General features: G+C 39.0%; 2 protein-coding genes across 2 annotated transcripts; one reads left to right on the forward strand and one right to left on the reverse strand.

The window, feature by feature from the left end:
- Positions 1 to 717: 717 nt before the first annotated feature.
- LOC111224459 (high mobility group protein B1-like) lies at positions 718 to 3,471 on the reverse strand. Its single transcript, XM_022748952.1, has 5 exons — positions 3,346 to 3,471; positions 2,047 to 2,202; positions 1,728 to 1,873; positions 1,449 to 1,623; positions 718 to 1,296 (listed from the first exon to the last, which is right to left on the reverse strand). Exons 2-5 carry the CDS (start codon positions 2,191 to 2,193, stop codon positions 1,165 to 1,167), a joined length of 600 nt encoding a protein of 199 aa, XP_022604673.1. The 5' UTR covers positions 2,194 to 2,202; positions 3,346 to 3,471; the 3' UTR covers positions 718 to 1,164.
- Positions 3,472 to 5,787: 2,316 nt separating this feature from the next.
- LOC111224417 (WD repeat-containing protein on Y chromosome-like) lies at positions 5,788 to 22,889 on the forward strand. The gene is given in 30 exon segments (XM_022748890.1): positions 5,788 to 5,935; positions 6,084 to 6,269; positions 6,353 to 6,514; positions 6,596 to 6,654; positions 8,158 to 8,397; positions 9,638 to 9,691; positions 9,782 to 9,865; positions 10,643 to 10,873; positions 11,585 to 11,670; positions 11,802 to 11,894; positions 11,976 to 12,021; positions 12,116 to 12,162; positions 13,324 to 13,441; positions 13,584 to 13,653; positions 14,141 to 14,381; positions 14,472 to 14,577; positions 14,874 to 15,025; positions 15,250 to 15,352; positions 15,504 to 15,610; positions 15,707 to 15,786; positions 15,891 to 15,945; positions 16,032 to 16,077; positions 16,467 to 16,526; positions 20,097 to 20,259; positions 20,347 to 20,442; positions 20,547 to 20,605; positions 21,346 to 21,496; positions 21,590 to 21,629; positions 22,024 to 22,112; positions 22,672 to 22,889. Coding segments are annotated over 30 exon segments (3,390 nt in total).
- The last annotated feature ends 1,146 nt before the right edge of the window (positions 22,890 to 24,035 follow it).

Below are 24,035 nucleotides of genomic sequence, written 5' to 3' on the forward strand. Positions count from 1 at the left end.
AGTTAAAACTTTTAACTACATACACTTTTAAAACTGACTTCATCATGGCGCCACCTTCTGGATTTAGCTTACTCAAACCACAGTACAATGATCAAACACAGCACTCTTGATGTTCAAAGCAATTTGGAGAAAATCCAAAAGCAGAACTGTGGAAGCTTTTCACAAGATGGGATACTAATCACAGCCTACACACAAACACTAATTTCCAAATAAATGCAATAATCCTGCAGGGCAGTTATTCATTAACTCTTTCCATATCACAGCCATTGAGATGTTTTTGGAACTAATAAATTCTAAGTCATATTTAACTGCATTCATATCATTTCCTGTTTCCAATTTCTTGGTCTGCTGGTCAAATATTTCCCTAAATCCAAATATATGGCTTATTGGGAAGCATTACCACGTCAGATATTTAAAATGTATCAGAAAGTGTAAGTAAAAATGAGTTGACACCACCTAGTTATTTCTAGTTGTTTAAAATAGCAACTCACTGGTTAATTTATCATCAGCAGAAATGAGAACAAAGATATGTCATGTTACCTTGTACAGACATATAGGTTTTAAAAGGAAAAGCCTCAATCCCCAGAGTGTCTGAATTATTCATACGTGTACTTGACAAACTACATGTTGTCCGTGTTGGATCTTTGATAACTGATTGGGAGCCTTGGAGATATTGAGACAAATAAAATTAAAGAAAGAAAAACCCCAAAACAAATCAAACTTCTTAAAAAAAAAACGACCTTTATTGAAGACATTCTTGAATGTCGACAGCTGCATTTGATATTAGAGTGGTATTCAAAGAACAATAAAAAGACATTGGGACAGCACATAAAAAAATATTTTTCAAAATAAAGAAAAATACACTACCAACTCAGAAATCTCATTTTTGAGTTGTAACACCTATCGACTAGTTACTTTCATACTGATTTGTAGTCCTCCTAAATTGTTACAGAATATGGCAGGGATAAAGAACTACCACTAGAAAATCTCAACTTAAGATATGTAGTGTTAACTTTACAAAAAAAGGAGCATAACACTGTACATGTTAAAAACATTAAATATACACATGTTCTTGTTCAATCTGACTTCTGTTTCAAGATGGTGAATTGAGTATATTAGGGTTATATGGCATAAACAAAACTTCAGGTCCCATCCTGATGCAATCTACTCGTCATCGTCGTCCTCATCGTCATCGTCATCCTCCTCTCCCTCATCTTCTTCGTCTTCCTCATCATCGTCGTCTGCCGCAGCAGCAGCAGAATCCACTTTGCCCTTCGTGCGGTAAGCAACAATATCCTGTGGAAAGCATATCAAATGTGCTTTTAGCTACAGAGAAACTTGTTCCTTTACATGCTTCAGAGCAAAGAAGCCCAATTCATTCAACAATAAAACATGTTTGTCAAATTAGCAAAAATAAGTCTTGCTTCAATTGTACGATCTCTATTCACCTTGTCGTATTTCTCCTTCAACTTGGCAGCCTTCTTCTCATACGGCTGCTTGTCCTCTGCAGATGAGCTATTCCACATCTCTCCCAACTTCTTTGCTGTGTCTCCGATGGAGAGTCCAGGAGTCTCACCTTTTACCTTGGGGCGAAAGTCTGCACAGAATAGGAAAAATGCAGACCTGTGGGGAAAAAAGCGTCCCAGTGTTTAAGCTATCATAATCCACTTAGCACTTAGCAAGAAAAAAAACTTATCAGTGTGGAGCAAGTTGATTATGGTACATACGGTGGTCTCTTGGGGGCATTGGGGTCCTTGAATCGCTTCTTCTTTTGGCCCTTGGGGGGAATGTAATTCTTCATTTCCCTCTCATAACGCACCTTGTCTTGTTTGGCCATATCTTCAAACTTGCCTTTCTCTTTCGGTGACATTGTCTTTGGGAAAACACAAGCAGCTTTAGACAATCTAGATGACACACACTGCTAGAAGCAAAATATTGGATTCAGAGACGTAAAAAAAGAAAAAAGAAAAAAGAAGAAAAAAAAAAAAAAAAAAAAAAAAAAAGACACCACCAAAGGATTCAGCTATTGAAAGCTATTTATTTTACCTTCCATCGCTCAGAGCATTTCTTGGAGAACTCTGCAAAGTTGACACTGGCATCAGGATGTTTCTTCTTGTGCTCCTCTCGGCATGTTTGCACAAAGTAGGCATATGAGGACATTTTGCCCCTCGGCTTCTTTGGATCCTTCACCATCTTGGCTTTCTAAATACAGAGAAAAAAAAATGTTTTAACTGAATGTGTCCATGTCCACTCATGCATGACAGTGGGAGTATCTACATATCCCCCTAATCAACTGTCTGCCTCCTGCTTTGTCAGTCCCATCTATTGTTTAAATCTGGGGGGTGGGGGTGACAGATGATCCATTGTATGAAAAGGCCAACATGATGCTTCTTTTAAGACTACATTCTACTACACATTAGTTTACTCCTGCTTTCCTTCCAGCATCCATCCACACACACAGATATAGTACAGACCCAGTGAAAAACAACCCACTGCGTTTTCTCATCTAGCAGCATCTCATTGATATAACATGCAGCTAACCGGCTTGGGGTTGCAGATGAATACATTAGCATTAGCTTCCACCGCCTTTGATTGTTCGGTAGCTGCTAGCCATTATGGCTCCTTCTTGCTTTGTGTCCCTCTTGCTTTCAGCTAGGCTAGCTAATAGTAGCGAGCTGGTGTGCCACAGAGCTCATTTCAGGAGACGATTATTAAAATGGCTGATTACACTGCTAACAATGGCCACCCGACTGTTTTCAAACACCCTCCGCTCCTCTAGCAATTTTAACCGGCCTCTTTACGGCCTGTAAGGCAGATTATTGGATTTAAAGTTTGACTGAAAGTGACGATGATCTCGGTGAGAGATGCTCCGCCTGCATCACTGGTTCCGGGCTGCCACAGCACCAGTCAGCGGCGTTAACCTAGTTATTCTCCTTATAGCTAGCGTTAGCTTTTAAGATGAGCAACACGGCCAGACCAGCCACCATTGTCAGGCTAACATAGCAGGCTATACGAGTTAGCGGTTAGCTGGTAACACCAGCGGACGTTACGCTAACCCGAGCGTTGTAAACAGCTTGGTCATTGGGGGAGTTACCCCGTGTTTAGTTAATATGTATGGCCGCAGCTAATGTCAGTGTTAGGTAACTACGTAGCAAAGTTAGCAAGACTGTGATTAACATCAGCAGGAGCTTGTTACTGTGTTAGCATCCTATCCAGCTCAGTCATGCGACTAAACATGTAAAACACCGATGTATACTGTGCGAAACACATCGCAGTCCACTGTTTCATTCATAAATAGGTACACATTAGTCGCTTTGTTAATAAGTTGATACTTCTGATGCTTACCCCTACAGCGCTATATGAGGCCAGCTGTGCGTCGGTACGTCTCAAACAATGGAACGAAAAGCACCGTCAGTGCGCGGTCTTCAGGCTGAGCGGATATCTCTGTGTTTATCCTGTGTGTTGGGCTCCGGCTGTCGGACATTGGCTGCCGCCAACTCCTTTGAGTATCTTATTGGACACTCTGTGCCTCAGCCCTGCTTGTTATACGGTTGGTTGTCCAAAACACGACAGGGCGAGGCGCTAAACTTGAATGACAAACAGTCAGTGGTTTCATTTTAGTCAAGGTGAAGATGCATGTAAGTAGAGTGAATATGGGACTTGAAACTAGGGCAGAATTGTGTAGTGGAATAACTACCTATATCCTTTGTTAAAGTAAATGTAGTAAAGTAAAATTACTCCACCAGGTACCTATCAACATATCAAATACATAACACTTGTTTAGAGTGTTATGTTGTTATCTTATGCTACATGAAATGATATTCCTTGATTATTGCTATTGTATATTAAATTGTAGGCAATAGTTGATGCTGTAGCTGGTCTGGGTGGAGCTAATTTTTGTTATTTATTAGTTTTTTTTTTTAATTTAATTACAGTTTTTATTTATTATCACAGGTTAAAATCCAACCAATGGCAAATTGATTACACTGAAAATAAAGCAAAACATCTTCTTAATAAGACATTAACATCTTTTTTTTTCTTTTTAAAAAAAAATCTTTTAATACTCTACTTGAAGGAGATATAATTTGACCAAATTAGATGAAAACCCCTTGAAAACTGACCTCTGCTTGTAATATGTCATAAATGTAAAAATTTGAGCTTCCTACAAGCGGACTAGGTGCATTTACCTTAAAGTTAAATTTACAACAGTCCATAATTAGGCCTATATAAGATGATCATATGTTTTTATTTAAAAGCTTAATCTGCATAGTAACTATAGCTTTCAAATAAATGCAGAATAGCAAAAAGTACAATATTTCTCTCTGAGATGTTGTGGAGTTGAAGGTTATAGCATGAAACATACAGACATAAGCAACAGACATAAATAAGGCATCTCTGGCAATGTTTAAATTTTAATGCATCATCACCCCTGCTGAGCAGCTCACAGTGGCCATTCAATTGTTGTAGGTCTCCATAACCACAGCACCTAGAAACATCCTGCTGCGATCAGCTCTGCCTGTAGATAAAGCCAATACCTTAAAGTGCTACTTTCTAACATGACACTTTGCAGCAAGCCACCCATGAAGTGAACTTTCATCTGGCAACGGGAATTGAAAACAACTGTAATGCAAAAAAGGTGGTCACCAATGGCAACCAAAGGTAAAGCTAAACCAAGGACATGTTAAGATGGCAAGAGGCTCCTTAACTAACTTAAAAGGAGCTTAATCTAGGTTTTGAATCACAACATCATGTTACATTTGATTTTAGCAGGTATCATTATTTTTGTTTCATTTCTATTACACTTTGGCTTACTCTAATATGGGCTACTAATTACCTTACAGTATTTTTTGATCTGTTCTGTGTGTGAGAGTAAGCAAGGGGCATAACTTCCACTGGTGATTGTGTCCTCTCACTTTACAAAACTCTGTCCACCTCATATCAGGCTGTTTCTTACTGAGGTTTCTCTGAATATTGTTCTCTTAATGAAAAAAAAAAAAAAATTTACAGTTAATATTGTCCTAAAGAATGATGCTAAAAATGAACATCTGTCAAAAATAATATTATATGGCACAGTTTTTTGTTGTAGAGATGCAAACACAGCAGTTATCTATCAGAAAGTGTCAGGCATCTTTAGAGGAAACTATGGTTTACAAAGCATTTTTAGCTTTTGGTGCACAACCATTATTATGGAAAACACAACAACCAATTTGTTTTTTTTTAGCAGTAATTTGTTATTTTCTTGGTTGATTTAAATGAAAAAAAAATTCTTTACTGTGCTTCATATAAAGAATTCAGGGTTGTGATCTAATCATACTTTTTTTTTTGGTAGAGGGCAAACAGTGGTGGGATCCATATGAAACATGTCACAGGAGACAATTCATCTATCAGCCAAACTCAGCTGCAGAGATTCTGCTGTAAGTTTTATGGGCGTCTGGTTATGTTCTGAATAGGCATGTAGAATTTGTTTGTTTGTCTGTATAATTGTATGTCTATCTTGATGCATGTGTAGGTGCCGAACGTCAACATCATTTATAGACTCTTATTCAAGGTCTGGACCTTTTGGTTCAACTGTGTACAATAAGGACTTTTGCTGGAAGCCAGCTTGTAAACCTGAATGCATTCACACAGGAACAGCCTTAGGACAGAAGAGAAACAACCCACATCCCAGTCAGGTTGGCATTTAGGCTGTGTTAGCCTCAATTTTACATTTCTGGTTGAATGCCATGCTTGACCTCTCACAGTGTATTGTAACCTTTAAATCAAGCTGTTTTCCCCAAGTCTTTCATGATGTGGAGGGTGCCTAGGGACGCCACACAAAGCCCTGAGTATGTCAGGTTCCTTTGCAAATGTCCCCCATCTGAGGGAGAGATCAGTAAGGCCTTGACAGCACAGTACCACTCCACCTACAGATGTGACTTCATGGGAATGCCTCAAGGTAGGACAAGTCTGTTGGTTCAGTCTAGGTAACGTGAAAACATCCAAGACATCCAAGCACTCAGGCATGTCCAAATCAAACCATCACTGCAATCATAATATTTCTCTCTACAGTTTATTTTCCATTTGTTGTGGAATTTGTTTGACAGGACATGACCACATTAATAATGCGGGAAGAAGACTTGTGCCTCTGCACAGCAGGCATCTTGTGCCGCTCTCTACTGAGACAGAGATGAGGGACAATTATCACCAGCTAAAGCAAAAACCTGACGTTGTGGGCAACCAGTCTCACTACAGCTGCACCAATCGCAACGTGGCGGCGTGCTGTGGTATAGGTACAGTCCACTCAAAAACCATCGGTGATGCACATAAACACAGTTCTAATGATTTTTATTGACTGATCCTCTTTATGTTGCAGTTCCAACTGTTGTGCAAAGGCATGTCCACACCCAGCAGAAAGGATCAGATTTGACAACCTATCAGAGGTTTTGTGGAAAGAGAGTCACTAATGTCACATCTGCAATAAAGTCTCTGCTGCCGCAGGAGCTGCAGCAGTTACACAGTATTTTACCTGAGGAAGGTTGGCATCATCTTCTGCCTTTGAATGTTTGAGTGTTGATTCTGACAGACAACTCATGAGCTGCATCTTTTGACTTTGCAGAAAAGGAAGCTGTGAGAACAGTTTTGAGTAAAGCTGCTCATCCAGACAAAGGAGAGAATGTAAATAAACTTCCAGCTGTTGTGCTTAATTCCTGCTCACCAGAGTGGATATCAAGCTGGCCAGGACCTCTCTGAACCTTATTGCTAAAGTTAGTGGTTTGTGTTTCTGTGTTTGTATTTCTTGTTTTTCTGTAAATTATGGTAGGGGTAAAAAATGAAATGGATAATAATAATATATTAAAAGCATCTCACAGAATTAATTTGCTCATTTTTGCGTGTAACTTGTGTGTGGTGTGATAATTAAACATCTCCCTGAGATGAAAAGATATTTGTCTGCCTTCATGTCTCATCGCCCCCATATTCTGCTATCTGACATTATGCAGTCTGTTTGCAGCTCGATAACAAGGCTGAATAAAACTTGTTGCATCGATTTAATGGATTCTGTCTGCACAGAGTGTCACCAGCAGTAACACTTTTTGATTCATCATGCTTCTGTTTTACTCTGTGAAATTCTGTTTTCCATGTCTCTCTAAAAGGGATATTCATTTTGTTTTATTTTTTTGTTAGATGTATTTATTCTCATGGCAGCTGCAATAAAATGTAAAAAAAAACAAAAAAAAAACACAAATGATTTAATTATAGTTACCTGAAAATTGCTAAAATAGTTAAATGATTGAAGTAAACAGTGATATATATATTGTTGGTTTTAAACAAGATTTAACGTGGTGACAAAGCTGCTTCCCCCTCTGTAAGCACAGGGTCTTGTTTGTAGTTTTGTAGTCTCAGTTGTCACTCTTGGTTTCTTAGTTACCATGGGGCCACCTGCTCTGCTCAGGTGTAATGCTAGAGTGAGTGTCAGGTAGACTAACGCTAGATCTGTCTGATTAACGTCTGTTTGGATGTCTGACTAAGGAACTGTGCTGCTCTGAAGTCAACATTTTGAGACACCATCTAACAAGGATGCCACTGGGGCAAAAGGTTCGCTCTTCCTCAGCTTCTGGGAGATTAGAAACCCAACATGTGACCAGGTAATTTGCTATTTTGTTGTTTTCCTGAGTAAGTCACATTTTAACATGTTAAGTGCATGTTCGGTACACTTTGAATTTAAAACCAAATTTATCTTAATTGCATGTCTTATTTACACTAACAGTTGTGACACTGACCGGGGATAATGTAGGTTGAGGCCTTCCTTTGTTTGTCTTGTTGTCGTGCATTGATCTCTATCCTCTTCAGAAAATGTTTGCTGTTGTCATGGTGCTTGAGTTGCCATCTGTGGCAGGACTGAGTAGTAACAGTGTAATACAGGAAGTCTGTTCATATGGGACTCATAATCACAGTCTTAAGATTACATTGATGTGTGTGTAGCTTCCACTGGCACTTCTTTTTTAGAGTTTCTAAACACGAAGGATGGCCTAAGTTGAGTAAAGACATAATAAGTGCTTTCTCATATACTTTTCATGACAGTCAAAACACTCACCTATAGCAACAGTGTACTATAAGACTAGTGCATGCATTTAATAAAAATATAATCTCAACTCCTCCAGCATCCTCTCTGAACTGAAGGATACTGGGAGGAGGATGAGAAACACCTCTGGGCCTGGATGTCGGGGTGAGATAGTTGCAGATGACTTCTCATCACAGAGACGAGTGAGCGAGGACAGTAAAGAGCAGCCTGAATGGCTCATGCGAGAGCTGCTGAAACAGAACAGGCGAAGACACTCTTTCACACTCGGAGATAAGGCTCCGATCATGAGACGGCAACACCACAGTATTGATTCGATTCGCAGACTCTGCAGCCTCAAGGTACAGTTCTCAAAACAGCTATCAGAAAGTGAAAATAGAGAGTTAAATGGGACCTGTTTAAACCTATCTCTGCATCTCACAAGTCATCTGAAGTCTAAATTGTTGTGTTTTCATGGCTTTCTTAAAGTTGCTGCTTTTTGCCTCAAGGTGTCACTAGAGTGTTACATTGCTACACTTGCCAGTTTACAGACTCTTTCCAAAGTGCTTAAACTCAACTTCATCTCATATCTCACCAGTAGCTGAATGAATGTGAGGTAATGCCAAAAATGCCATTTTAAATCAAGTTGATGATCAATTTACTTGCAGCCTGACAGTGCAACAGCCAGGACAATCTATCCCAGAGCCCGGGGATGGCCATGTTTCAGGCCAAAGTAAAACAAACATAGTTGCTGAGCCAACTACTTAAAAGGAGCCCACCAGATTCAAATTCAAGCTTTCAAGCTGACAGGAATGATAGAGTGATGTAGGAGGCTGGTGCAAATGTTCCAGCTGAAGTTTGTGGGCTTCAGCTGCAGATGTCAGTCACACTCTCCTGCTTAATGTAATGAATAATGTGCCATAACAGATTAAGCGGAACAGGCTCAGGAGTTCAAAGTTATGTAGCTCTAATAAAGGGATTTGGAGAGCAGTCGAGGTTGTGTGAACACTTTCAGTGCTCCCATCACTCTGACTGATTAAATAATTATCTCAGCTATTCAGGAGATACCGCAGGGAAACCTCGACTCTAGTTACATCCTTGAGGAATTAGGCTGTTTATCCCTGTTATTTATTAATGATAGATCAAAGAGTGTCATGGATCAAGGGACCGTTGCCAGGAAACTGTGGCAAATTGAAGAAAGGCCATTAACACAGAGAGCAGAGAGTCTGTCATCTGGCCTTGTGCGAGCATCTCAGGGACGTGTCGTAGCCGTTGGTGGCTTGTTGTGGCCACAACAGATAGTCACTAATTCTCAGAGGTGCAGCCCTAATTGTGTGTGCTGATAATTACACAGTTTTCAGTGTAAGAATACACTGTTAATGTCTCCTCTCTAACCTTAATTTGTATCTTTAGCACTCAGACTTTATGAACTTCCTGGTGAGTGGATTTAAGTGGATAGAAAAAAAAATTGGCAGTTAAACTTAATTACTTGTTTCATTGTGCATTGTGCTCTTCTCCTGTAAAATTCATAATTATCTTGCATGATAGTAACTAGGGCTAATTGCATAATATAACGTCATCACTTTTCCTCACTCCAATAAGATTGATGAGACGATATCGCTCGACAACCTCCAGAAACTGAAAGAAGCATTTGAGGTACTTTATGAACTTTTTTTTTTTTTTTTAAACACTTTATAGTCTGGTCATTCATTCCTGGAAGATTTGACTGTATTTTTCTTCATAAAGGACTTTGAAACGGGTGGCTTGAGATGCATCGATGCAAAGAATTTTGGACGGATAGTGAAGAAGTGTTTGGGTTTGCCTAACACAGTAAGACAGTGTGACATTTCTCTTTATATCATACTCTCGCTCAGACTCTCTCATCACTGTGCTCTCTTGTGTCTTGCTCCTTTGCAATTAAAGACAAGCATTTGCAATTAGTCGATTCATTTAGAATAAGTGTCACTGTACTTTATTCTTTTGTTATTTGAATCCCACAGAGCAATGCACAGATTCAAGGGTTATTTAAGAAGATTGATTATTCAGGCCAAGGAAGAATTTCATGGGTGAGATGGCACTCATATTTGTTTCTTGTGGAGCATGCAACCATTTTATTCAGTGTACGGGGAACTGCCTTAGTTCTAACACTTTTTCATGAATTCTATAACACCAGGAAAAAAAAGCTAGGCCACTATATGAAAAAATAACATGATTATTTTATTAAGGATTTGTGGAGCAAGTGTGACTGGAACAAACCTGAACACAGTGATTTGTTCTAAATCAGCCTTTCTAGGGCCTAGTTGACTGTAACCTAACTTGAGTTGACTCAAAGGCAGTGGGAATGGTTACACTGGTATGAACTCAATGTAATACTTGACTCAATTAAAAAAAAAAAGTTTTCTTTTGGTGGATTGTTTGTCTTTTTATTATAGATTGTGAATTGCAAAGCTGAAAAATTATGTCCTGCTTTATAGAAGATATTTCTTGTGTAGATATCTGAGTATAGTTTGTTTTTAATCTCACAATTTTACTCACTTTCATGACAATGGACATGCAGGATTCACAACCTGAACATTAACAGCTCTAACACACAGTCATGTGATGCAGGGTCAGTTCTGCACACACATGCTGCAGGAGCACAAAGAGAAGGAGGAAAATGCAAGACGCAGAAAGCAGGTGGCTTTTACTCTGCCTGCCGCTATGAAGGCGTTGGGACATGGCATCCCCATCATCAACATCCACTCCACCCATGATGGCACTATCGTAACAGTGCGAGAAGATGCTGCTGTTTGTTTCTGGAGTCCTGAGCTTAAACCCCAGAAGACCAAACACATATTTGTATGTAAATTTACCTGAATACTCTGGTGTCATTTTATATTTTTTTCGCTGTCAGCACATCCTGTTAGAAGACCAAAACCAACAAGGTGTTAGTCAGTCTCTTAATGCTTTCTGATTTCCTCACCTTCTCTGTGGGACTGACTCCTGCTGAAGACACAAATCTTTTTAGAATGGCTCACAAATATATAGACTACTTAGATTTTTAACAATTGATCACTTTTCCTTAAACAGAAAAGCACTGCAGTTTTTTAGCAAATGTTATTCAAACAGGAGTAAACAGTGAATTTGCTGGGGACTATTTTTAGCAGCTGACATTTGCTGCACGGGTGCGTATTTACAGCAGCAGGACACTGTGTGTCACATTGACTCAAACTAAACTACAGTGCTTTGGGTGAGCAATATAAGATATACCAGGCAATACTTGTTAATAGAATAAATTCATTTTTGCTTTTCATAGGATTTAATATGAGTTAGAAAAAAAAACAGAATATCAATAGACTTTAATATTGTCCATGTGTACAGGTGGCATTATGTCTGACCACTTTACACTATTATATCCAATATGGCTGAATCTAAGCATCTCTGACAAATTGACACAAATTGATGACTGCAAATCTATTCTTTTGAATACAGGTGTAAATGTAGTTTTATGTAGACTACAGTTTTATGAAAAGCTGATTTGTCAGCACATGGCTTTGTTATTTCTAACAGAATGAAGGACCTGCTAATAGGAAGTCAAAGTGGGCAAGTGACTTCACTCTGATGGCAGAGTACAACAAGCTGATGATCGGAACAGGGTAATAAGAAATGTGGTAACAAAATGACATAAAGACCGGATCATTTATTGAGTAGATTTATTATTCTTGTCATCTGCAGGTCCCAGATTATGAGATGTTTGTTTATTGTGCATGTGTTCATTATCTTGCAGCGACAGAGAGATCCAGCTTTATGAGCTTTCCACTCTGGAGCCCTATTGCCAGATCAGTGCACTAGACACAGTTCCTCTGACATTAAACTACGGGTGAGCAACGAAGCTGCATGTGAACATCCTTTCAAAATGTCCAAATAAGTCCCACATCATAGCTGGTGTTCTTCCTTATAGCTACACTGGTCCTGATAAATGCTGTATCTTGTATGGAGACACAGAGGTAGGTCATTTTTTAAAACCCCAGCTAGTTATGATACTAATATCATTTATTATATCCTGCTTGATTGAGGTTAATTTTCATCTTTGTGTCTCAGGGATGTGTGACTATCATTTTGATATCCTCAGCTGGAGATACCCTCAGGTAATTGTGCTTTTCTATATACACATATCCCCATTATAACAGTATTATTAGTACATACAGTATACAGTATTTTTACAGTATCATCCAACCAGAACATTTGGAGCATCTTTTCCAGCAACAGTCTGCTGGCTTTTCAAAGTCAGTGATTAGATTCTTTGATTTTCTACACAACTAGGTTCCACAGCTGAATCTGCAGGAGACATCAACCAATAACAGCCAATCAGATTTGTTGACTTTCTTGTTTCCCTACCAGACCATGTTCCTGGCCAATCAGAAGGAATTTGTTATTTTGAAAAAAATATATATATATATTTTTTATCAGTGAGATGCATTCACTGTATGTTCGGTGATTCCTGAGCAAAATAACAGTCGTAGGAGTCACAGCAGTCATTGCAGATTTCACAGTAAATACCACGTCAGACACAGAATGTGAATGACTTAATCAGATGTGTAGTTTTCCAGTAGTGGAGATTATCTTTTTTTGCACCAGTACTCCAATGCAATTTCCCGCTTTATAGTGTAAAAAAATATTAAATCACAAAAATAGGACATATTGAGCTTTGACAGACAGATATTTACAATAGTATAATGAAATATGTTTTATTTTCTATCACAATTAGGATTAAAAATGTCCAGTCTCTAATTCTCTCCATTGTAAATTTGTTTTATTTAAGCAGCCGACACTGAGAGAAGGTATTCACCTCTCATGTTTTTAACAATTTAAGAGTTACTTTGACTTCTTCGTGTTTTTGTCCTGTATCATGTATTAGTTGTTCTAGTGAGTCAACACTTGGTGACTCATTGAAATTGTGTCCAACACCATGTAAAAGGTTCTCAGTTAAATGTGGCACCTTTCAAACTATTCAGCTGGAGAATGCGTAATGTGTGATTCATGGCATGTCTTTCACACTGTGATCATGCAGTTATTTTTCTCAGGTTACACTGGAGCAGAGAGCATGGACTATAAGAACTGCTGACAAAAAATAGCAGGGTTGAGTCTGTTCTAGCACGGACACTTCAAAGCTGTGGTGGGAAATTATAGCTTTGCTTCCTATAGGCTCCCTGCCAATCACGGAAATTATATGTAGTGTACATATGTGAGGCTCAGAAAATGTGACCAGTTTCAGGCCTGACTGTACATCTCAACTTCTCTTTTTATAGATTATGGAATAAATTACCAAAGGCTGAAAACATACCCAGCATAGCGATCGACAACGCAGTGGTCTCTCCGAATGTGACATTTGTCAGATGGAAGGTTCATAATGATTGGGTGACACAGGTGACATTTTAAATTGCCATGCATATATGTACACATACATTTTAATATCTGTAGAAATTGTGTGACGATCTATATTGTTCAATGGTTTGGCATTTTATTTATTAATCTTATGAACAGATAATCCTCTTCTCTCTGAATTTAGGCTAAATATTTTCAAAGTTTCCAAGCTGTTGTCTCCTCATCAAATGACGAATCTTCTTCTCTTGTTATAGGTAATTTATGTTTTACTTGTTTCTTTGGCTTTTTTCTTTTTTGGCATTATGTTCAGCGCAAGAAGAAAAAGAGAAACCAATCCAATATTTTTATTGATGTCTCCTGGATGTAAAACATATACTGACATGTACTTACACACATGGTCTCACTAATGAAAGAGTCGGATAAATAAATAAATATATAAATAATATGATGCATGATGGAAATGAAGAGTTCTTTTATTATACAATGTGAGTAATTATACTTGTGTTGAATATGTGGCAGCTTGGTGTGAGAGCTGTGAGGGATGACTCATAATGACTCATCTATCACTAATTCACCAATCAATGCCAGCATGTGTGTGTGTGAGAGAGTGTGTGTGTGTGTTCGTCCACGTGGGACATGTCCACTTGCCAGCTTCAGCTTGCTCATTTATTCTGATAATGACTTACCCTTAGCGTGTTTAGATTGATGCTTTGTATCGTTTTTTTTTTTTTCCTCCTTGAGGCTGTGTGCTGCCTTTAACGGACGCTGAGCAGCAGTTGAGTGAGATCAGAGAGGCCTGTTATGAAGGTAAGACCAAGAAGGTCCAACTGAGCTGGACTCCGCAGGTCCGGGCATCATGTGACCAGACAGTTTTCAGCATTTACAAAGGCGTCAAGGCCTTTGATCTTTGTGAGAAGCGCAGCTTGTTGGTCACTGGAGGCATGGACAGACTCATACGAATGTGGAACCCGCATTTTTCTGGGTGAGGAACCAGGGTTCTGTGGGTTTTCCTTAGAACAATTAACATTGACTTAAAAAAAACACCTCCTCTTTGCTCTTTTTTTGTTTTTAGAAAACCAACTGGTATTTTGAAAGGCCACTCTGCTCCCATCATCTACCTCTGCATCTCCTCAGAGGACAGTCAGATCTTCTCTGTCTCCATCGACAGCACTGTGAAAGTGATTCATTTGACTCATTTATCGTTTCACTTGTGATTTTATTCCAAATGATGGAAATGAATAAAGCTTTTGTTTCACTGTAAATGCACAAATACAGTGGCCAGTTCACCAGCAGTGGTGGAAAGTTACTAGTAACATAAGTATTCTACTTTTGATACTTCAAGTTGCTAAGTAAAATCTTATATGCAGTATTTCTACTTTTAATACAGTGTTTTTTATAGTGTGATATTGCTACTTTTATTTCAGTAAATGATGCAAATGCTTCTTCCATCGCTGTTCACCTGTTCCCATCTCAGATCTGGGATCTTCAAGACCAGTGCTGCCTGTTTACAGCAGACCCCAAAGCGAGCGGGATTCATGGTGACATATCTGCATGCTCATATTCGTCTGCTATGAAATCCCTTTTCATTGCAGCAGACTGTATGGCTGTGCTCTCCCTAAAGATCAGGTTGGTTGTCATGCCTATGTGATTTATTCAAAGGTGCTCATTTATGGATAATGGTGTGTGAAATTGTACGACAGCTAATGATTTTTGAAGATTGGAGGATTGAACATCCTATTTTTACCCAAAAGATTCAGATTTGAAGTTGTTTTTTTTTTTCTACAGAGACGACTACATCTCCTTAATATTCATCTTGCTGTCATTCAGTTTAGTGTCTTTTTCCTCTGAAGGCCACAGTTTTGCAGTCGCCTCACTGTTTCACATAATGAGCCTGTAATGTGCTGCGGATACAGTGAGGAGTTTCGTCAAGTTGTCAGCTGCACTGAAGGATCCGTGAGTAAATTAGCACTTGACAACATCACTGACACAGATGACCAGCTTCACATTTCAACTGAAGAATGAATCCCGTTTGTGTTAAAACAGGAACCTTGATCCTTATCATTTAATGTGACACACAACTGAATGAAAATGTTACCGGTTCCAGGTGGTGAAAGTCTGGGATTTTGACTCTGGGTGTCAGGTTTTTGAGTTTGGCGGCACACCTGATCTGTCTGCCATCACGTGCATGGCGTTTGACCTCAGAGGGAGGAGGTACAGTATATGAAGCACTCTGAGAAATGTTTTACTGTTCGGAAAACATGTTTAACCACTGCTTTATCATGCTACAGTGTGTTCTTGTGTTTGCAGACTCATCACGGGCGGAAGAGATGGATGTTTGAAGATCTGGAACTTCAACAATGGTCAGTGCCTAAAGACACTAAAGAGGGGTATGTATCGTAAATTTCCATGATTCTCTGAAAACAAACAAAAAAAGTTTTAAACACTATATTATCCAGTAATCGTGAAAAACCACTCTCAATCTTTCCTGTAGACGGTGAATGTCATGAGGTGTGCGACTGCATCTTTCTGAAAGTGCACAGGAACTGGTAAGTAATAATGTGGTAGTTGGCAAATGTTCTTGTCTCAGTGTAAATTTGAATCCATGTTGAGCTTGTGCAATTTATTTTTGAAGCTATGTGATGTCTGTCGGCCGTGACAGGAAGATTGACATTTACACAGTGAGTATAAAAGAAAAGAGAATTTGAGCTATTATTTGTCAGTTGTATTTCAGAAATCCCTTTCCCATTATTTCTCCAATTCCTCCATCCCTCCATCATATTGCATCCCATTTGCATTTGTTTACATTGTCATTAACAGCTGAGCTCCATTCTGATACAGCAAAAAAAAAAGGTTGATAGTTCATGCCACATATATTCTGTTTTGAATTTCATTACAAAACCGGACAATTGAGAGAAAAATGTGCACATTTTTGTTGCATGGAGAAAGACTCTTCTTGTCATCTTCAGGATAACAAGAATTTTGATTTTCTACAAGCCGCCGCTTTTTGTGAAGCGACCAAACCAAAATGTTATATTGACTTGTAAAATGTCTGCTATTATTTTGTCAGGACATACCTGAGGACCTCCATCATGTCCAGAGGCCAAAGCCTTCGTGGCAGGATGATCTGGTGATTAATGAACAAAAAAGTGTCTTGACAATAACTTTGAGAAAAGATGTTCAGGCAGGACAAAATAATAAGCAGTTCAACAGCTTCTAAATGAGAGTTTGTATTCCCCCCTGTGACATTTATTTCAGGCAGACGGCATGACAGTGGTGGCAAGATTCTGTCGTTATTCTTCCATTTCTAAAAAGCACAGCTCTCTGTGCTGAAAGCGACGAGAGGACAAATTGTGTCTTTTTGTTTTTGAGCTGAATGCATGATCAAAAACACATCAGGCAAACGCTCAGTGTCAGCTAGCTCTGTAGTTATACAGTTACCACCTTATCTATCTATTTATAATGCTCATTGCATAAACAGATGTGGTTTTCATTTAATCTTTATAGAATGAAATGACAATCTACTTCTATCTTAACTATCTTACTAGTTACTAGGTGTATTTACTTAGGTGTACTGTACAATTTTGAGGTACTTTGAATATTACCATTCTATTCTTCTACCATTCTGCATATAATCAGCTTATAAAATATGATCTATTGTTATAGAAAGTAGTTGTAGTTGCCCCTTCATTGAGACATACGCAATCAAAATGCTGTTTTTGAGTTAATGCATCTGTAACAGTAATCAAATAATAGTATACATATAATAATATAGATATAATTTATAATATTATAGTGTAATATTATAAGACTCCATCTGCTGTTTTAGTTAAAATAAAATATAAAAGTCCATTTGCTCCTGTCAAACCCATCTACGGACATTTTATAGCAGGAGTGCTTGACCATTTCTGTGCTTCACCTCAGTCACTTTCACACCTAAAGAGCAGTGAAGATGAAGCTTCCCTGCTGGTTTTACGTTAATTTGAAACAGACAGACGGAGGACACTGTAGTCTTTGGTCCTAAGAAGCGTTTTTGCTAACTGGATGGAAAGCTCAGGGAGAGATGGGTAACAAAGCCTCCCTGATCTCTGCCCTACTGTGCAGCACCGCCTGCAGAAAAATGTTTTAACTCAAGCAGTGAGTTACCACACCCCCCCATCTCCCTTTTATCCCTCCTCCTTCCTTGTTCCATTTCTCTCAGTTTCTATTACATACTGTATTACAGTAATACATACTGTATCATGTTCCTTTATCTATATTGTATATATATATATGTGTGTGTGTGTTTTTTCTGTACACATCATTGTTGATGTCTTCACATCACACAGCTTTTTCCCAGTGCAGCCAAGCTTTGACCTGCCAGTACACCTGTAGTTTGTGACAGGCTCTGCTCCAGAGAATCTGAGCTCTCACTGAAGTGTAAGGATGGTTTTTATCACTGATGCAGTTCAGAACACAAGGTGTGCATTAATGCCCTCTGTGCTCCCACAACAATGTGTGGTGTGTTTTTGTCTGTACATGAAATTATATCAGTCATAAAAGAATATTATAGTAAAGGGAAATATCTACAATATTTCAAGAAATAATGTCACCATTACAAATGCTGATCATTCAACCCTCTGAATAGTCATAGTTTTGTAATCCAAGGCATGTCTCATAGCTGATGGCCCCACTGAATTTTTATTTCTCATCATGAATCATTTTGTCAGCAGTACTTTGAGCTAAAGCCTAATGTCAGTATGCTTACATGTTCACAATGTCAAAGAGAACATGCTGCTGTTCATAGATGTAATTTTTACTATATCTACCCTCTTAGTTTTGTGTGAGCATGCTAACATATGCTAATTAGCACTACACAGTACATGTGAGACTGATGTGAATGTCATTAGCTTTAGCAGATTTTGTGGGACACATTTTGACCTGATGTCAGCGCTGGAGGAAAAAATCACCATTATCGATTTACCATCTGATACCATTGCCATTAGATGTAAGAATGTTTCACTAAAAACAAAATTCTCCTCACATAAGAACTTAAAACCAAGCAAAATCTGACTCCATTAGCATGTAAAATCCTTGCAATGATGAATACAACCTTCTTCGCTGAAGGTGAATCATGCTCTCAAAGCTGTACTATTATTAGTCCCCAATAATATAACACAATAGATTACAGTTCCTTCCACTGATGTTACCATAATGACGTGGTCAGTTTACCTCTAATAGTTAAAAAAGAGGGAAAATTGATTCTGACTAACGCTGAATGATCCATTGAAAGATCTGATGCTTAGTCCCATGCCATCTCTTTCATTATGGCTGGTGGTTACTTTCACTCCATAAAAGGCCTGTTAACAGAGCAGAAAGATTGCATTACAGTGGCCGCTAAGAAAAGAGACCCCTTTGATTATCTACAGAGCCCTCTTTTGAAATAGTTTTTCATTAATGGCCTACAGCAGGAAGATCAATGGGTTGTTCCATATATATAGGTCTCCTTCCCTTATCCACTGAGCCTCGGGTTCTCTCTGAATTTTTCTGTTCCTCCAGATGGTCAGTCTTGTGTTGCTCCTCATTAAAATTTTAAAACATGGCCCAGTTCAGATAAATATTTCGCTTTGGCATCGAGTATAATATAGGTTCAAAAATGCCATCTGCTTTTCCTGATTTGGTTCATGGTGTGTACTTTCTTGTTGGCAGCATCGCTCCAAGCAAATATTCCTGTTGGGTTCACTGAGAAATAAGCACATAAAGAACAAGATGAATCACTTTGTATCAGTGTGAGGTGCAGCGGCAGGAGTAATGTTTGGCTTGTCAGCTCGCTCAGGGGTTTTGACATCAAGTCAGTTGCTGATCCAAAATGTGTGGCACACTTGGCCACAGTACTGTAAGCTGAAACCAAAGCGTCAGTTAAAGCTCTTTGATATTCATATGTTCCTTGAAATAAGTCATCTTTAAACATTTTCCCTCTCCGCTGTTTAATGAGACTCTGTAGCTGTTCAGAAAAACATTTCCTTGAAGTTTTTGGTTAACAGATTTGTGACCTTTGAGACGTCCACTTATTCTGTTATGTGTGCAAACTCCTCGAGAAATAGTAGTATTTTGGGATATAAGTTCAAGTTTTGTAAAAAATTTCTGTGAAATGTCTGGTACCATCAGCTGAAAACGCAGAGAAACTGCTAGCTGCTGCTAGCTGGTTGGCTCTGTTCGAACATGCTGTTGTTTTAGGCTGTTTGCTTCCAATCTTTGTGCTAAGATAAAGTAGTGGGCTGATGTTGTAGCTTCATATTTACCATACAGACAAGATATAGGTATCAATGATCTCATCTAACTCTTGAGGAGAGGAAATGAGCGTGTTTTTCCAAAGTGTTCTCTACATTAGTGCCACATCAGGCTTCATCTGTTACAAACATATAATTTGGTTTTAGAGAAGGAGACAGCACAAATTTCTTTCCTTGCCAGCTAAGACATGAACTCGCAGCTTTAACACATTTCCAACAGACAGCTAAAAAGATGGAAGAGATGGAAAAAGTAATACACTATATAGTTTTATGTGCAAGCAAAGTTAGGAATCCTTTATGATAACTCAGTCATGACTAAAAAGGAAATGAATATCATCTGGTGTGTTGAACTGCATATTATTTTTGTCTTGGCAGTAATAAACATTTTATGCTCCAGTTGTTAGGGAGACTCACATTTTGTTTTTCTTCAGAAAAACGGCCATAATGAGGACATCCTTTGTGTGGCGCAGTGTCCTCCGACTCTCCTGGCTACCGGCAGTTATGATGGCGAGATTATAGTGTGGAACGTGGTTTCTGGACGTATACAGTGTCGCTTTGTCAGTCCTCGTTCAGCTGAACACCCAAATGTTGAAGGTGATTTTGGAGTTTCAAAGTGAGTGATGACTGTTTTTGATAAAAATCCCCTGTGACCAGAATGTTGCATTTATCTCCTTTATGTAGGGACGGACACAAGTGTTCAGAGCATCATTTTCCTAAAGAACCTCCAGTTGCAGCAGTTTTCCTCAGCTACAGCTCTCCTGTCCTCTGGGACCACGGGTCAGTGTTGATAAACAGTGCTAATTACGGCGCATGATTGCACTTTACAGCCTCCCTCAACTTCTTTGAATACAGTGTTAATTATGTGTTTTCTCTTTTTAAAGGTTGTATAAATATCTGGAACATGCTCAGTGGAGGAAAGTTTGTGAGCAGCTTCAAAGCTGTAAGATATTTCACTAGACAACGTTCCTCAGTTTGACTTTTAGATATCAAGGAATAGAGCTTTAGTTTTACTTTCCTTTCTCTTGTCTCCAAAAGCGCTGATTAAAGAATAAGCTAATATGTAGTGTACAGTTTCAGCACAGTTTCTTTGCTTAGCTCAACTAGAAGGTACCTTCCTTGCAGCTATGCAAAGCAGACACCCTTAGTTTTGGGTGGTGGATGAATATGGGGCATCTGGATATGTGCCTATGAAATACTCCTAAAGAAAGCAGAAATTTTCTTTTTAGGCTATGTAACATAAAACTGTTAACATTTTCCACAAAAGACGCACAAAACCCCCTAAAACCAATATTTCTGCTTCACTATCATACCCCATTTGTGTTTTGTTACCTAGCAACAATGGCTCTTAATTTAAAGGTGCCCTTACTTTCATGTACTTTATTCATGATTAGTCTTTATAAATTGTTGCGTGACTGGCACATTTTATATTATATTATATATCTGATTATTGGTAAAGGGCTATTATCCAAAGGAATGTATTAAATCTGTCTGCAGGAAAGGAAACATTTAGTCACCACAGGGGGGGAAACTCTTTTGTATTAGTGTTTGATTTTGTCCTTTTTATTCTGTTACTTTGTGGTGGAAGAGAACCATCGCTAAGCCATGAAAATGAGCCGTTCGTGATACTGTTTGGCCGTGAAATGACATAAGGTACTCTTGCTTTTTTTTCCCACTTTGCAGTCTAGGTTCCAACAAAAGATTACAAAACTGGCTAAAACAGACAAGGACACACTGCTGTATGCTGCCGACAAGATTGGTTACATCTATGTTTACAACATGAACAAGTTTGCCCTAGAGCCAAGAGGTTAGCCTCATTCTTTTCTTGCCTTTGGTTAGACATAAAGTGAAAACATGAAGAAGCACTGTCTGTCAGAACTTGCTAATTCACATTTTGAGAGTGTTTCTGTTTTTCCCATTTATTCAGCTGAAAACTTCTGGCGCGCCCACACCAGCAGAGTTTCTGGGTATGTGAAATAAAGACAGTCACGTCTTTTATGATCATAAATCCTTCTTGTCATTAGCTTACAATTAGTGTCGGGCTGCAGCATTTCAACTTTGGGTCGTATCCTTAACTTTTAGCTTGTTGTATCCTGGGATAGGTATCCTTAACGGAACCAGTCATCCTCAGTCTGGGGTGTCGGTAGCAAGCAGAAACAGCATAACTTCTTCCTGCTGCAGCAGACAAACAAAGTGTAGAAGAGATTGTGTGTGGGAAGGTCTTAAACAGATGATCAGTATAGGTGAGATGCAGCCTGGGGTGCCTCTGCCATCAGATGCACCAACACAGTGGATGATATAGAGTGTTCTTCCGGAAATGCCTTCTCCCATTTCGTCTCATGCTTCTTTATTCTGGTCCAGCCTGCAGATTGTTGACAATGATCAAGTGGTGCTTACCTCATCCACAGACTACACTGTGCGCCTCTGGAGTACACGTGGAGAATTCATAGGTGGGTGTCATTTTTCATCCGTCAATCCCCTCGTTCCAGACATTATAAATGTTCATGCAAACGACATTAATCTTGAGCAGTGCAGTGCTTAAGGTAGAACTGTTATTTATGGGCATGTTCATTTCAGTGTGACGGTACACATGGCTGGATTAACCCACAAGAGAGCCCTGGGGTAAAAATGAACTGTTGGGCCCCTGTGGTCCCCATCCTTCCTCCCACTCTCTGTACAGTGTGTACGTGCCCTGCCACCTTTAAGTACCAATCAAGTACAGTGCGTGCTGAAAACTACATGGTTTAATTATACTTTGTCTGAGAGCTGGTAAACAACCAGCACTCCTACGCTAGAGTATTACCTGGCACCAGGTTTACAGTGTTTCAATTTTAAAAAAAAACTAAAAGAAAAAAACGCAAATTAATTTTGTAACACTTACCATAAACACAATATTACCTTAAAATTATAGCTTCATATACATGCATATATACAGGCTAGAAATCAAATGGATTCAGAGATTGTGACATTTTAAGAAGCCGCAGTTTTAACTTTGGTCTTTGTCCACAGGGACCTTTGGGCAGTCCGAGAGCTGGAGCATCCACATCTCATCTTCCTGGATGCATCCTGCTGTCCCCTATGAGGTTCTGATTCATCCTCTGAGCATGCCAGATCATGAAATTTGGAACGTAAACACACACCTCTCTGATGCAGTCAATCCTGACGAGACTGAGGCTGACAGCGGGGAGCTAAAGGTGAGCCGGATTGTTTCACAAATGATTATCTGAGCTTTGTGAGGTATGCTCCTCTCTCTGTGTCTTCACTCTTAATGTTGAACTGAGCTGAACTTTGCCTGCTCCCTTTTTGGCATAATTGCAGTCAGAGACTCACAGTAATTTGAGACTTGCTCCAACATCCATCCGTGATGTAGACATTGAGGAAGATTAAAAGCATGTTTTACTCAGAGGAACACAACACTGGGTGAGTTGTAACCATTGCAACAGCAAAGACTGCTGTACATATACAATGCAAGTCTTACACCAGACTCAACTGAAAATGCGACAGATTTATATCTAGAGTGAGTGTGTCTTCTTCTGCATTTCAGACCCTGTCATGAAATCGTCATGCATGCTAACAAGCTATCAAACCACTGCGCTCTGGAAGGCTTTGGCACCGCGGAGTCACCAAACACCAGAGTAAGACCTGACCTCTCCCTCGCTCTTTCATATTGATCCGCTCATAAGCAGCACTGAGGAACTGGAGTCAACTGAATAAGATGAAACTGCATTGATCACACTTGGGAAACTGGGTCATTGCAGCATCCATTTGTACAAAGACAGAGCAAAGCCAAATAAAATATAATGAAATAATAGTGAGAATTATGGCTGTATGTAATCACATTGAACTGGCTTTCTCAAGAATAGACCATGAAAAGATGAATGAATGAATGAAAGTGTGAAAACGTGGAACGCAACGTTAAGATGCTTTGAATGAAGAAATTAAGAGCTTTTACACAAATTACAGGCTTTTCTCGTTCACATTTTGAAGCAAACCGTCCACTTTTTAGTGCTAGCATGAAGTAAAGAAAAATGGGTTGGCAACTTGTTACAATAAGACTAGAGCAGCAGTGATGACTTTGACATTTATGACTTCAGGCTGTGAAGCACATTTTCCTCAGTATTCCTGCCACTTAAGTGAATCAGTTTAGTGATTTTCTACAAAAACACGCTAATGTGTAAAGCAATAGGAAGAAATCGATCATCGATATTCTTTATAAATTCTTTATAAATAACCTTGTCAAATATTTAACGTAAGCCTGTAATTATTTTACAGATACTTCATCCTTAAAGCAGCTATGTGAAAGATTTTCCCCCGTAGTGATGATAGTAGTGAGAATTATGACCAAACTCTGCAGTTCCTCTCAGCTCTACAAA

Source organism: Seriola dumerili, unplaced genomic scaffold, assembly GCF_002260705.1.
Source record: "Seriola dumerili isolate Sdu_G_001 unplaced genomic scaffold, Sdu_1.0 BDQW01000134.1, whole genome shotgun sequence".
Classification (NCBI taxonomy): Eukaryota; Metazoa; Chordata; class Actinopteri; order Carangiformes; family Carangidae; genus Seriola; species Seriola dumerili.

Bases quoted from the DNA above. Each gene is read 5' to 3' on its own strand.
- LOC111224459 (XM_022748952.1), bottom strand. From the start codon at position 2,193: ATGGTGAAGGATCCAAAGAAGCCGAGGGGCAAAATGTCCTCATATGCC. The intron at 1,874-2,046 runs GTAAAATAAATA...GTTTTCCCAAAG, and splicing joins AATGCTCTGAGCGATGGAAG to ACAATGTCACCGAAAGAGAA. The intron at 1,624-1,727 runs GTATGTACCATA...TTTTCCCCACAG, and splicing joins AATGCCCCCAAGAGACCACC to GTCTGCATTTTTCCTATTCT.